Source organism: Pungitius pungitius, chromosome 21 (genome assembly GCF_949316345.1).
Source record: "Pungitius pungitius chromosome 21, fPunPun2.1, whole genome shotgun sequence".
Lineage (NCBI taxonomy): Eukaryota > Metazoa > Chordata > Actinopteri > Perciformes > Gasterosteidae > Pungitius > Pungitius pungitius.
The window spans coordinates 2,712,569-2,727,253 of record NC_084920.1 but is presented as its reverse complement, the minus strand read 5'-3'; the positions used below and the strand labels follow the sequence as shown (position 1 = coordinate 2,727,253).

Below are 14,685 nucleotides of genomic sequence, written 5' to 3'. Positions count from 1 at the left end.
GTTAGGATTGCAACAGCTCCTCCTTTATTTCAGAAACTGCCGATTCTTACTATTTATGTTGTTATAGTCTCTTTAACTTTTTAAATTTTTATGCATCCCTGAACAATCACAAGCCATGCTCACTTTGATATGCAAACACAAGCGCAAACACACACTCAAACCAATTAAGTTATTTTTCTTCTTTCTTTTGTTATCTATCTCATACTTAGTTCATTTTGGATGTAATTTTGTAAATTATTTTAATATTATACAGGTGCATCTTAAAATAAGCTCAGTTGGCTTTTTGCGTCTTCCTCTCAGAAGAATTTCACTTGACACCAGTGTAAAATCATGAAAAGAGGATATTTAATGTTTGCAGACATGAGACAGAGTTGAAAGACATACAAGGGGAGTGTGGGGGGGGGGGGGGGGGGGGGGGGGAGCTCTGGGCGAAACCCATGTGCTGGGTCGAGACAATTGTCTTTTTATAGACATCGACCGGCACCTTGATGACCGGATGACCCAGAACACAATGCACCTCTATGTGAAAGAGCACAGGCCTTCTGTCTTACTAAGGTGGAACATTATTGGAGTTTTTCTAACAGTGTTTCTTAAATTGTGCAAATAAAAAACACATTTGCACATGCACCCGAGGCAGAAAGTGATGACACGGTCTCACTCAGTGTAAGCCCCTGATTTAGCTCAAAACTACAGCTATGAAGACATACTATGGACCAAATGCTATTCATAGAAGAAGAGGGGAATGCATCTGTGAAGAAGAGGCAGAATACAGAATGAGAGCTCTGACATCCCAACATGCCACCAACATCTGTCTTGTTTCTGTGAGGAGTCTTTAATGGTCATGTGTACGTCTGGATGTGGGAGGAGGACGAGGAGGTTTAAAAGTGCCGCTTTGTGCCAAAGTATCAACAATCCAGCTGAAATTTTCTCTCATCTGATGAAGAGAAGGACAAAAGCACCCAAAAACATTTTAACATCAAAGGAAATAAAGTGCTTCACAATTTGTTTGTCCCGAGTGATGAACGCTTTCGTTTTACCTCGTTCTCCAAAGCCCTCAGCCTGTGCTCAACGTCGTCTCTGCTTTCAGTCATATGTTTAAACACACCGTCCACTCTGAAAGAAAAAGAACCACGAGAGAGATATTAACCTTAGATATATAGTACTCAAATAGCTGCAGTGTTGGTGTACGAGGGCGTCCTCACTTGACAGACATCCGTTTGAGCCTCTGCGAGTCACTGCTTTTCTGGATCTTGTTCTGGGCCGTCAAGAAGTCCTCCTTCTGAATGGTTTCCCACGTCTTTAGCTGGTTGGCGTCTTTCCCTTTCAACTCCAGCACTGGTGGAAAAGGTAAAAAGGGTTTAATCAATGTTATCGTTCTACTCAGCCGTTCCCCCAGCCAACACTCCATCGTCTCTCCATTTCTGGAACGCTTCGCCACTGTTGCAGTTAACGAGAACCTTGAAGTACAGTTCATCATCTCAAAGCTCTTTACAGTAGGCAAAAAAACCCCCAGGGGCTGGTTCTCAAAGGGCCGGCAGAATTTTCAAATACTGACCAAAATGTTGGATCTTGATGGAGGGCACTTTGCGGATGACCCTTTTGATGAAGAGATTGAGGTGAGAGAGGATGATGAAAGGAGGAGCCAGGGAAGGACGGGAGTGGTACTGGACCACCAGCGTGTAGCGCTGGAACTTCCAGTAGATGTCGCTGTTAGCCTGGACTTCAGAGAAGGTGGAGCTGGATGGACACAAGGAAGGCAGCGTAAAGAGTGCACAGAACTTATAGCGCGTCAGCAAAGCTCGCTAGGAACAGATTGACAGACATCGGTACCTAAACATGGCGATGAGAAGGTTGATGAGCAGGATGTTGGTGACCAGCAGGTAAACAACCAGCAGAATCACCACCAGCCAGTTACTATGCAGAGTCCTGCAGGGCTCCTGACCGCTCTCAATCAGTGTCATGTTGTCTGTGCACGGCATGTCCCACTCCTTCCCAACTGGCACAGACACAAAATATAAAAAGTTATTACTGGGATCAAAACACCCAGTACATACATTATTCTTTGAAAGCTGTCAACTAAAGTCTTCTCAAGAGGCTGACACACAGCCTAACAAACATGCACACCTACCATCCATCTCTTCCACGGGGATCTGTCCAAAGATGTGTAAGTACGGCCTGTAGAAAACCCGGCGTAAGATGCGCTCCAAGCTCGCGTCATACGAGTAAAGCAGAGCCTGATTGGCTACTCCGTACGCCATGAGCCACACCATCAGGAAGAAAAGGAAGAAGAAGATGTCCTTCATCTAAAAAGAGAGGAAATGTTTTCCTTTCCATCATTAGAATCCCAACATCTTGCCAGGCAACATAGGTTTGATGTCAACTTATGGAAATGCTTCTCACCATCTTGCCAACGATGATGATTTTTGGTCCCAGCTGCTTGTGAATGGCAAAGATGTGAATGAGACGGACGGTGAAGACCATGTAGTCAACACACATGACATCCCGGCCAAATCCATAAGACCATGTGAACATCCTAAAAAAGTGTGAAGCGTATACGTGCTGTAATACGGTTGTTATAATTCTCAGCAAAGAATTTGAAAGTCACTGATGATGGGAGTGAGGAGCATGAGCACACTTTGATTTATGGAATATATGAGAGGATTTATTGATCCTTTTTGATCATACTGTTGTGGTCTGATTTACATGTAAGCCTAAAAAAAATGTGAATCTCGTAAATATAAGATTTGAATCTGAAAGTATAAAATCCTCGTCTACGGGACCATCTGCGATCGTGCCCCCAGCCCAGTCGAACGGACCATCGTCAATGGTTTCACTGGTCCGGCCAGTGGAATGTATGTGGCCCTGTACCTAAAATGAGTTTGATACCCCTGCTTCATGCCAAGAGCTAATTCACTGGGACTTGCCATCTTGGCTTGCTGCATGAATTCCAGTAAATATTGTAATGTTCAGTCGTCACGTCTGACATTTAGACTGAATATTTACATTTAACATTTACATTTACCATTTAGATTAACAACATTGTGGTTACTGCCAAATATTATACTGCAGTAATCCAGACTTTACTGCGTAGTATTTGTGTGTACCTGCAGATTACTCCCGTGATGAACAGCCCGATGGCAATGAGATCACACTTGTTCCACAAATCATCAATGTACACTCTGGTCCTCTGACGCCAACTCATCGTCCCTAAAAAGAATATCTGAGGGAAGAAATGAAACACAGCCATAAACAGAACAGCATTGAGCGTAATGATAAAATGTTATTTCACCCTAAAAAATATATTTCTCGTGAAATTTAGTTTATTTTGGTGCGAAGCAGATGCATCAAGCGCCCCACTTAGAACGAGCACGTCTCTCTGCACTCACCTCCCGGATCTCCTCACACACGATGGTGAATACCCAGAAGTACAGCACATACTCCGTGAGGGCCAGACCAGAGGAGGACGGGGGCTTGAAGTCCACCAACAGCACCCAGGCAAACAGCAGGAGGAACAGGAAGTACATCACAACGTTGCTCAGAAATGTGGTGACGGGGGCGAACCAGAACTGACGCAATCTCGACACTATGAACGGACGCTTGGGGGCTCTGTAAGAGACGCGTCTCCCTGTAGGGGAGATCATTGGACCTGGTTCAGTAGCTTCTCGTACTTTTCTGTTTTTATTTATTTAGGGGTGCTTCATTTTAAGAGGGCTCGCCTTTGATGGTTGGTGTCCTGGGAGGTGGTGATCCTTGTGCGTCATCGTCACTGGTAAAAAAAAAAAACGGACATTTTAACCAGCACAAAACAAGAAATTCATTAAACATAGGGTTCCGTTGAAAACCGTAATAACAGACATGTCACCCATTAACTAACTTCAAAATATTTTACATGGGGTTGTCTGAGAAAGAGAAGACTGCTTGGCCGTCGAGGCTGTCGATGTCCTTGCCCGTGTCGTCCTCGTAAGGCTTCTCGTCCTGCCCTTGATGCCGGTCCTCTTGCTTCCTGTGTGGTGGGGAATGTTATTATGCATCAGTGCAGATATTGCCATCCTCTGAATGCAACTTGAAAAAAAATACAAATGTGTATTTTACCTGAAAGAGATGAGGTTGGTGTAGCAGAGGACGGGACAAAAGAAGGTGAGCACGAGCTTCCACACATCTGTGTGTCTCTCTATGTCCCCCCACCAGATCTGGGACAACAAAGACTGGAGAAGACGACACATTTAGACCAGTTTTCCAAACTTCTATTCATTCATTGATTCATTTTGCGCAATAGACCTGGTGCCATGGTTGTAATCAATGCATCTGTCACACCTGTGTAAAGTACAGTAACACACCTGCACTCCGTCGTGGCTGAAGAACAGTCGTGCGTCAGCGCCCATGCCCATCTGGAGGCAAGTGGTACCGCCCCAAACTGTAGATTTCCTAATCAATAGGGTGAAAGAGCGACTCTCATTGCTCCGATAGCAAGAGCTGAACATGTCTGAGAGGAGGGAAGAAAGAGGATTGAAACGGGTTGTTGGGTTGTTAACATTAAGACAAAAAAGAAAATGGAGCATGAGTTGATTCTAAAAACACAATCATCAAACAGCACTTCTTTGAAGTATGTAGGTGCCATTCCATCGCCACCGTCACAGAGTGCGGATGCGAGGGCAAAGAGGGAGGACTCAGACACGGAGTTCAGGAAATATAAAATACTTTAATAGTCGCAAAATCAAAACTCAAAAACACTACAGCAAAACATGGCGAGAAGGGGAGGGGAAAAAACAATGACGAGACAGGGAGCATATATGCATGCCATGCCATGCCATGCCATGCCATGCCATGCCATGCCATGCGGGACACGACGCAACACTGGTCACATGCAACAGGTAATCATGCGACAAGAGACTCACAGGGCTTAAATACACAGGGGAGGTGCAGGTGATTGGACACAGGTGGAAACGATCATCGACGACACGGCAGACAATCACAGGGAAGACAGGACAAGGCAGGAAGTGACGTTACCCCAGGGACACAAGAGACATAAAACTACAAAATAAAACAAGACATGAACCGAAACCGTGACAGCCTCAAGGAACTTAAAAAAAACTAAGCAAAATCATAAATGTAACATGAATAACTTATGAGTGGACAGATTACACTAGAATACTTGTCCGATTATTATTGAGGTACATTGGTTTAATCATGTTTTTTTTAAATGCATTTTTTTACTTTTTTTCAAAAAAAAGAACCTAATATTTTTTCCCCACGATTTTTTCAATACATTTATTGCCCTTATAAATATATATATATATATATATATATATATATATATATATATATTTGTCATGACATTTTTTGATTCACTTGTTTTTTTCTATTTATTTAGAAGGAATATCTTTTTACAAAACATTGTAACAATATATTCTTGGGATGCATTCCAACCTAATATATTTAGACTTTTATTTAAATACCTGTTGACCTAATGTTTTCTAATTTTTTCTCAAACCAACATTTCTTTTAATTTTTGTTAATATTTGTATTACATTTTCAACCAAATAATTTTTTTGATACGATTGCTGACCTAATTCTTTTTAACTTCTTTTTCCCCAACTTAACATATTTTGACTTTTTTCCAAAACAATTTCATGTCAACAACAACATATCATGCACATGTTCAAAGTTCATGTTCTCACCATGTGCCAGGTTCTCAAACCTCTGGGCCAGCTCCTTCATGGACAGCTTGTTTTCCATCTCCTCCTCCAACTTGGACATTTCCCTCAGAATCTTACAGCCACTCAGAGCACTGAGCACCGACTCTCCTGCCTTGGAAAGACCGCATAAGAAGTCTTGGGATATGAACTCTTTCATAATGGGTACAGAGAGTATTTGTTGGCCATGTGGTGGAACAAATTTAGGCTTTTTGGGAAGTTCTACCATCTCCCAGAAGAAAGTTGCCATCTCGCTGCTGTTCTGCATGACGGCCCAGATGAAGAGTGAGGTCCAGGGGGAGAGGCAGCGTTCTTCTTGATAAGAGCATTCTCCACGCACCCGCTTGCTGGCACGCTGGGATGGAGGAAAAGAAGCGGGGGAGGAAGTATCAGATTGACTGTGACAACGCCACAGGTACAGGAGGCATGTCGGTAGTTTAGTAGCTTTCAGGTACAGTTTGTCAATGTATTAAGAAAATGTGAGCCTACCCTAAGTGCTCCCCTGTTGGATGACAAATCTTCAAAGCCTAAAGCATCACAGTAAAATGGCTGGCAGACGTCACCCATCAAAAGCTCCAGGACCCTGGCAACCTGAGAAATTGATGTTGAATGAAGAAGAATAAAGGTCTTAAAGTACTAAACTTAGTTTTCTTATCAATGGTTTTGGGAAAAACTAGACCACATTACAGCATGTCAAACCTCAAAAAGGCTAATCTCAGTCACTGGTCCAATCTGTAGGTTCTCTGCCACCCAGATGGAAGGCAAGTCCTGCTGGTTTGACGGTGCAGTTCCAAGCCGCTCCACCAGGTGGCGCTGAAGTAGATGGTAAAGCACCGTCCCTTCAGCCACGGAGGCGTAAAGGCTTTCCAGCCGGCCGTAAGTCAGGTAGTCCAGAATGTTGAAGCCATTCTCGGTGAATAGACGCACAAACTGAGGCTTGTCGTTGATCAGGGCATCCGTCATGGAGTCTTTTAAGTCCTCATACTATTTGACAGAGGTGGGAACAAGTCACTGTCATGCAAGTCACAAGCAAGTCTCAAGTCATTGCCCTCGAGTCCCGAGTCAAGTCGAGTCAAAGACGAAGCAAGTCCCAAGTCGAGTCACAAGTCAAAGCCAACAAGTCTCAAGTCGAGTCACAAGTCGTACCATTTTATTTTCGAGTCATTTCGAGTCCTTTTATTATAGTGGGGACGGGGAACCCTGGGTGATGGTGCGCTGCCTCACAGACCTAGACTACGAAGGGAAGGGTAATGGTGGATCAACTGTGACTGTGTTCTAGTACTGTAACGCTCACCCCAATGCTGCAGCGTAAATAAGGAGGCGATGACTGGCTTGCAACTCCGCTGCATTTATTTATATAAAACAACTCAACTTCGGTCACTGTTGGCCGTCACCACGCCGAACGAACACTTCCGCATACACGGCCCCCCAAAACTCGGGTTGTCTCGCGTAACTACAGCTGGTAACAGAGCATAACGTGAACACATGCAACATCTGCATAACTGATTAACTAATAACTTTAACTCAGCTCATTACACTACTTTAAAACGGACGTTGACATAATGTTGGCGAGGATTTCCATCGGAGTCTGAATCCGGGTTCAAAAATCCAGATTTTTGTAACCATGAACGAGCTGTCTCGTTGATACGGTCAAATGGACTGCCGTGATTGGATGTCGTGCAGGCAGCGCGCGCTCTCTGCATACAGGTGGCGCACATTTTTTTGACAGATGCAGATAAACAGAGCGGCGCGGTGGTGTGGAAATGTTTTCCCCCAGTTTTCATGGGAAGTAGCAAGTCTTCTCGAGTCAAAAGGCTCGAGTCCAAGTCAAGTGTCATCGGTGTTCAAGTCCAAGTCGAGTTGCAAGTCTTTGTACGTTTTGTCGAGTCGAGTCTCAAGTCATCAAATTCATGACTCGAGTCTGACTCGAGTCCAAGTCACATGACTCGAGTCCACACCTCTGCTATTTGATCAAAGGTTTCATTACAAGATCAATACTTCATTGCCAAATTCAAAACACACATTGTTGCACAACGGGGCAAAAAGTGTTACGACACATTATGCATCTATTTTTAGAGAACTAGTATCGTCCCTCTCACCGTCCAATGGATGTCTTCAATGAAAAGTTCACTCTTGGCAATGTCAACCCTGTTCCATGTGACCGCTAGCTTCAGCTCTTCGTTGTAAGGGTTGGCATCAACGGACGCATGATGCTTACTAGCTAAAGTAAAATAAAACACAATGACACACACACACACAAACATCAGAATTGGGTCGACACATAAAACACCAATATTTATATTACACATTATTTGTATGTACCTCCAACCAATGTTTTGAGCAGCACTGTGTCAAAGTCATTTGGGCCCTCCTGCTCTCCATGGTAGACAGTAATTAAGCCTCTCATCTGGTAGATGCTCAGAGCCTGTAGACCCAGAACAAAACAATACTTTTTCTGTATATACTTAATACTTGCAGAAAAGAGATCAACAAGGAGGTAATTATGAATAAAGGTCCATAATATCATCAGGCAGACTGCCTTCTCATGAGGAGCGAGGATTTCCGGCATGTAGTTAAAAAAATCAAAACACTGATTGAGTGACTGATTTAATTATCATTTCGGACACTTCCTGGCATTTTGTGTTCTGTTAAATACAGTAGTTCTCAAAGTCTGCAATTCGGTCCTACTTCCGCCACTTCAACTGTGACAAAAAACAGTTGATTGAGGATTCCTCCTGTTCCGTCTGTGTCAGGAGCCCCACAATGGCGGCACACGTCTCCGTCCACAGCGCTTACCCGTTCGACTAGTTTGTCCGCCTCCTTTTCAGCAGGGAAGTGCTTTTTGACCCGTTCTGCCACTTTGTCTTTCAAATCCACGCCGTCGCCGTCTCCCTCCCCGGACGACTGGGCGGCCGCGGCTGGTGACAGATTGTCCAGGATGTCGCTCAAGAAGTCGGCCAGGCCTCCGGAGCCGGCCAGCACCAGCCAGGGCATGGAGCTTTTGAGAGAGAGATCGACCCTCTGGCGGAAATTAGGGAAAGACATTTTTGGGGTTTTTGGAATATGAAAAAAGTACATAATCCGATTAAAACTGAGCCAATAACTTCTTTGAGGCATCAACAGACATAAAAAGCAGTGTCTGTACCTCCAGCATTCCTGCGTCCCCTGATATCAGCATACAAAGGACGGGGATGTCAATGCTGCCGCTGCCTACAAAACATTTGACAATTCTTAATTACTACAGAGCATTAGTGAAGTCTTAGCTGGAATTAGCTGAAAAGCAAGATATTAGTGCAAGAACGTGATTGTGGTTGTAAGACCTTTGCATTGTTTGGATGTATCTCAGTTTTCCAACATAAATAAACAAGTTGCTGGAATATTTATAAAAATAATAAGCTAGAAAGAGCCTCGATTCAGGTAAATCCAGCCAGGATGTGTCATCATTCTTCTTCTTCTTCTTCTGCATGGACACTGGGTTTCCCATTTCTAGTTTTAACAGTAACTTAGATGAAGGAACAACAATTCTTTTTTTTAATGTATTAACAAGGCAGATTCCCTATTCCTCCACTACATAGACAAAACATCAGATTTTCCAAATCCCATCCCTCACCGCAGATGGGCTGGTGGGAGATGAAGTCCTCCAGCTTGGCCCTGAACCCCGTCTCTCCTCTGCGTCCCACACTGCCATCGTCCACCAGCAGGAAGGCCTGGTGGTTGTTGTCCAGGCAGTGGGAGTCCCGGGACGTGTTCTTGACGTAATACTTAGCAGGAAAGCTGCCCTGCACGAGGAACAATCAAAGGATATGATATAGCAGTGTTTTTTTTATTTTTTGATACCTGTGGTATGTCAGAGGCCTGCATTTGGTTGATCAAAGAGAAACATTCTGGTGGGTGTAATTGGGGGGTCCTAAACAGATTTGTATACACGAGTGTCTGAACCACCTCACGGTTGACTAGCGTCTCTTTGTTGTCCACCAGGCCCCAGGGAGCGATACCCAGCGCCACCACCCTGTTGAGGGACACCGAGGAGGCCGCGGTTGCGTGATCCCTCACCGCCTCTCCAACACACCGGCAAGCGCCTTCTCGCAGGCCTTCAGTCAGGATCCATGCTCCTGGTCACAGTAAGAAGAGGAACCGTTGGCTTGTGGAAATTTCTTGAGAAGGGCAGCAATGTCATGACATCTTTATAGATTTTAGAGAGAAATTGTATGCCTAAAACTGCTATAAATTACATGTGCACCAGGGTCATGAAAAAGCCACATTCCACTACACTCGGAACGTGAACAGCGTGAGCTGGACTCTATAAACATGTAGACATGATTTCACACATCTTTGAATTTATGTAATCATCTGGAACTCACATTATACTTAATACGCAATGTACAATGTGTCTGGTTATCTGATCTGGAAACTCTGAGAGAACGGCTCGTTAAAGTGACCTCAGTTGAAAAGAGATGAATGGAGCCGAGTGCCACCTGCACAACAGTTAGGAGGAAATGGCCATTGTACGACCAAATTAGAATCAGACCCACGGGAGTCCCACAAGGTAATGGTACCCCAGTTTTGTAACCGGAAGTTGTTTGTTTGTTTGTTTCATAATGAATTTTTCTTCTTATTCATTCTCACGTTTCTTTTCTTCTGCAAAGCACAATCCACCGTCACAGCAATCCCAGCTTGCCGTTTGCATTCTTCATATGTTTACCTGTGCTTTGTGAGGCTTTCACCAGTCCCTGCCTCAGGACCTCCCGTACCCAAGTCTTCACCTTTGTCCTCCCTTCTCCGCCCACTATAGAAACCACCAGGTTAGGTGCAGGAAGACCCCACTGGTTTCTCATCAGGGCGTAGACGAGGGACGGGGGGGTGTCCCATGACAGACGCAAGAACTAATAGCAGGGAGAGACAAAAATGGACATATGATCAAACGCATTTCCTCTATGGACCACCAATGACTTGACTTTATCAAAACACGATTAGTTTGGAATCAGTGCATGGCCTTTGTTTTCACAGGCGTGCCAGTACGTTAAAGATTAGGAAAGTAAAGGGACTACTACAACCCCTGCGTGCAAATCAACAATGGGCTCTGGTCTTTTATATTGGACAGATATCGAGATAAAGCATGTAATGACGCACATGGCTGTGCCTCCTGCTGGCTCCTGCAAACTGCAACTCTCCGAAGGCATCCGTCGGGTACTCAGAGGAGTGCTGGGCGCTGTCCCAGCGGTTGACGATGGCCGTGCTGAAGTAGTCACCGAGAGCCACGGAGCCGTGGGCGTCTCTTTCGCCGCCGCACTGACACAGAGCGCCATTACTGAGGGAGGTCAGAGGACACCACACGTTGAAACGTGATCCCCCTTTCATGCTTCGACACAATGAGTCACAACGGGGCGGCCACAAAAGGTTCGCAATACCTTAGAGAATCTTCCACAAAGGTGGTGCACACTCGTTTCTTGATGATTTTGGGAATCCAACTCTGCAAGACATTTTCAACAGGTTATACAACCCAAGAAAAGAAACCGAGACGCCAAACAGCAAGCGCATTCAACTTGATTGCGCCAATATATGCGACATTTCTGTCACGCTAACAGCCATCAAGCACCAGAATCATATCACTCATAGCCTGCTTCACTCTACCAAAGCAAACAACATAGACTGTCCACACTCTTATGCTCGAAAAATGAAAAAACACGGACGGGAGACATCTTTGAATGAACAGTTAAAATCAAAAGCATTTAATAAAGGAAAAGGTGTTGTGCTAAAAAGAACATCTCAGCTGAGGAGCCGCTGGTCTCCACAAACCAACAGGCCACAGGGAGCCCTGTGACCATCCATAGTGGCTCTCTATTGTCTCCACCAGCGAACTCGAGAACAATGGCTCCCTTCAAGTATTTATACAGATCAGTAAAAGTGTGAATGTCAGTGTTCACGCCCCCTGGGAGTGGTCTCCTGGTGCGTTCAATGTAGCTCGGATTTCAAAGGACTCTCGCTCATTATCAGTTGTGGTGTTATCAAGTGAATAGATAACATTACATTGAATACAATCATTACCGTACATTGGTAATATTCTGTTCGATTACAGTTTCAAATTTACAGTGGTTTTACAAAATTCCCATTACTTTATTGAATACATATCGGCATAATCATGGTTGTATTTTGGTGTACACTAAATGCATTTTATTTATAGTTCATTTATGAACCTAGTCGTCAATTTATTTTTTAATATCCTACAATACACAAGGCTATGACCTAGAAGAGTTTTTACCTGACAGCAAACATTTTCCCGACAAAGTAGTTTAAGAGATGTTCCCTGTTTATCATGGGTTGGCCTTTTTCGGAGCAGAGGCCAAAAATCGGCCTCAGTGTTTAAAAGTTGAAACTGGACTTTTATTTACAAATTTGAATTTCATTCATTTTTGTCTTCCTTTAACCAACACAAACTCATTTTGAATCAATTCCATTAACACCATGAAGACGGCCGTCTCTCAGAGCGTTTCGACCCTATAAGATGGGTCGCATAGAACTCTTAAAGGTAAGAAGTGCTAGCGCGGCAGCTAACTTTAGTTTGAATATGTCAGCCAATGTCATGACAATACAGCACAGTATTGGGTAAAAGCTTATATTTGCCCCAAAGTTGCATAACGCAAACACGTTCTTTTTGTTGACAACAGTCAAAAGTGCATCTTGAACACTAACGTAAGCCTTCAAGCTAACATTAGCTCAAACGTAGCTAACGTTAGCTTAAGCTGACAACTACTGGAAACAACTTAAGCCGCGATCCGACATGCGCAATCGTAGTAAATGGGATATGAGCTCTTGGAAATACACGTGTGTTTATTTACACAGTTAAAATGCATTACAGTATGGAGCCAAATGCAGGCCAAACGTTTTGATCATTTGAATAACAAATGTGTGTATGTCTACAACCTGAAAGTTTATGTCACTCGTGTTACGATCTCAATTGATGTCGCGCCACCAATGCGATTTGAAAAATAAAAAATAAAATCTGCAACTGAAAAATATAATACCGCACAATTTATAAAAAATAAAAAATACACATTTCATTCAAAAGAATTAATGAAATTAGTCACAACTATATTCAAACCAAAAAAACATTTTGTCCATTTTTTGAAATTTTGAATAAATTGTTCAAATAAAAACATTTTTTAATGTTCAAGACCAAAACTTTCAGGTTCACATTTTTTTTTCTAATGCTCAAAGCATGTAGAAAACTACCGACCTGGTCCTTTCCGGATTTATTAATGTTGTCTCCGTCATCTCTTCTTCCTGCGTCTCTCATGGTGTTTGTTCCCCTCCCTTTTCTGTTTGACTGATAAATCGTGACTGTAAAAATACTTCAGGATTCCTTTTTGATCATTTTTCAAATGAGAAGTCTCTGTATTCCAGCATCGCGGTAACTAAAAAGAATGCCTGACACTGTTGAAAAGTAACTCGCCAACCCGATCGTTTCTGCTCAGTTTCATGAGGTTAAACAGGTGCGGGGGCAGTAAGAGACACCGCGCAGGTGAGGGTGTGGTTTTACAAGTAGAGCACCCTCTGGGAATAAAGTCCATAGACCTGCTCGTTGTAACCCTTTACACCACACAATTTAACGTCTGCTACACAAGGCCACGCGGGGCGAGTGCGTCAAAAAGAACACCACCATTAAAAAAGTGGAGGATTTTGGCAGTTTCAACACCGCGCAGCTAACGGCACATATGGTTATTGAGTTGAAATTAAAGTAAAATAGATAATATACTTTTGTCATACATGTAATCTCTAGGTGTCCCTCTTCAGTTTATATGCATGAGGTTCCAGACAGTTGTTCTTATTAAATATTTATTATAAAATCCATTTAAATATTGAGGAGTTTGCGTTTTAAAACCAAAATTGATTAAACATTTCACACAGTCTTAACTCAAGGAGCATATATCCATAATAAGTACCAGTCATTCGGAACATTTACAGAGAAAATAGAAAGATAGAGAAATGGCCCCCTTAGTCCTTATAATCCCGTCCTTCTTGGCGCTATCTGCCGAATCCATGCGGGTCCTTGGCATTTTTGGACTCATCCGTTCCACTCTTTTTCCTGATGTGGTATAAAGTGTTGGCCAGGTTGTGAAGCTGGCAGGTCCCCAGCTGGCATCCACGCTGGGCTGCACGCCGCAGACGTCGCTTCACTGCCATGCTGTGAACGACGATGAAGAGGTCCAGTTTACAAATAAATCACAAACATAGAATTTGGAGAATTCGAGTTTTTCTAACAGCTACCAATTAGAAGGAAATGCTCTTTTCAACCTGTGTCTCAGTGCCTCAAGGTCTGGATGTTTGTCTTCTGCATGAAAAGGGATGATCTTCGGGGATTGAGCATGCTGCTCCTGCATGTCCTCTGTCTTTTTGAGACTGTCCCCAGGGAGCGCAACGTCTGCGGTTGCCCTGTGGGTCCATCAAAAGAAAGTATTGATTAATACAAGCATGTCATGAACCAAACAACTCGATTTTATTTGATTTATATACATTAGCAGGGATTCCCCGGACACGTCGTCATCACCATACAGTCCCTCCTTGTCAGCAGCTGTGTACGCCTTTGGGGTTTTTCACTCACCTGTGAGTGGGTCTCAGTGGCGTGGCAGCACTCAAAGGCACAGTCAACAGCAGCAGAATGGCTATCTCCATACCGCACCGGCCTGCGGAGGACAGACCGTGAGGAAGACATCCGGTCCTGACACACTCCATCCCAACAAAAAACGGTCTGCGCGACTCCAACCAAATGATGGATTGAGGACGCGCCCGAAAAAGAAATGAAACTTACTGCCAAGAAAATCCCCAAATCTGCCGTGACTTTTCGAGGAGACCGTTCAGAAATCTCTTGGTGGTTGTTGGATGCCCAAATCTGTTCGCCCCTGACGGCTTCTGGACCCTTTATAGTGTGAGGGGGCGTGTCTGAAACATGGACAAACTCCCACGCTGGTGACCGATCAGCTGCGGTGGAAGTCTC

General features: G+C 43.9%; 1 protein-coding gene across 1 annotated transcript; it reads right to left on the bottom strand.

Annotated features, from left to right (window-relative positions):
* Window positions 1–408: 408 nt before the first annotated feature.
* On the bottom strand, window positions 409–13,037 carry LOC119212580 (transient receptor potential cation channel subfamily M member 4-like). The gene is made up of 27 exons (XM_037463140.2): window positions 12,928–13,037; window positions 11,102–11,163; window positions 10,824–11,001; window positions 10,396–10,576; window positions 9,636–9,805; window positions 9,304–9,472; window positions 8,839–8,903; window positions 8,490–8,714; window positions 8,016–8,118; window positions 7,793–7,914; window positions 6,393–6,677; window positions 6,183–6,284; window positions 5,920–6,048; window positions 5,679–5,808; window positions 4,338–4,483; window positions 4,093–4,205; window positions 3,890–4,003; window positions 3,717–3,766; window positions 3,387–3,625; window positions 3,105–3,220; window positions 2,401–2,533; window positions 2,129–2,303; window positions 1,831–1,996; window positions 1,556–1,737; window positions 1,203–1,335; window positions 1,038–1,113; window positions 409–934 (listed from the first exon to the last, which is right to left on the bottom strand). The coding sequence occupies exons 1-27, from the start codon at window positions 12,985–12,987 to the stop codon at window positions 833–835; spliced, it is 3,726 nt and encodes a 1,241-aa protein (XP_037319037.2). The 5' UTR covers window positions 12,988–13,037; the 3' UTR covers window positions 409–832.
* Window positions 13,038–14,685: the final 1,648 nt, after the last annotated feature.

What these genes read in the sequence shown, in the direction of transcription:
- LOC119212580 (XM_037463140.2), bottom strand. Translation starts at nt 12,987, where the DNA reads ATGAGAGACGCAGGAAGAAGAGATGACGGAGACAACATTAATAAATCC. An exon ending in CCAACAGGGGAGCACTTAGG is followed by an intron (nt 6,049 to 6,182) that starts GTAGGCTCACAT and finishes CCTCCATCCCAG; the next exon opens with CGTGCCAGCAAGCGGGTGCG. An exon ending in CCCCGTGGAAGAGATGGATG is followed by an intron (nt 1,997 to 2,128) that starts GTAGGTGTGCAT and finishes TGTCTGTGCCAG; the next exon opens with TTGGGAAGGAGTGGGACATG.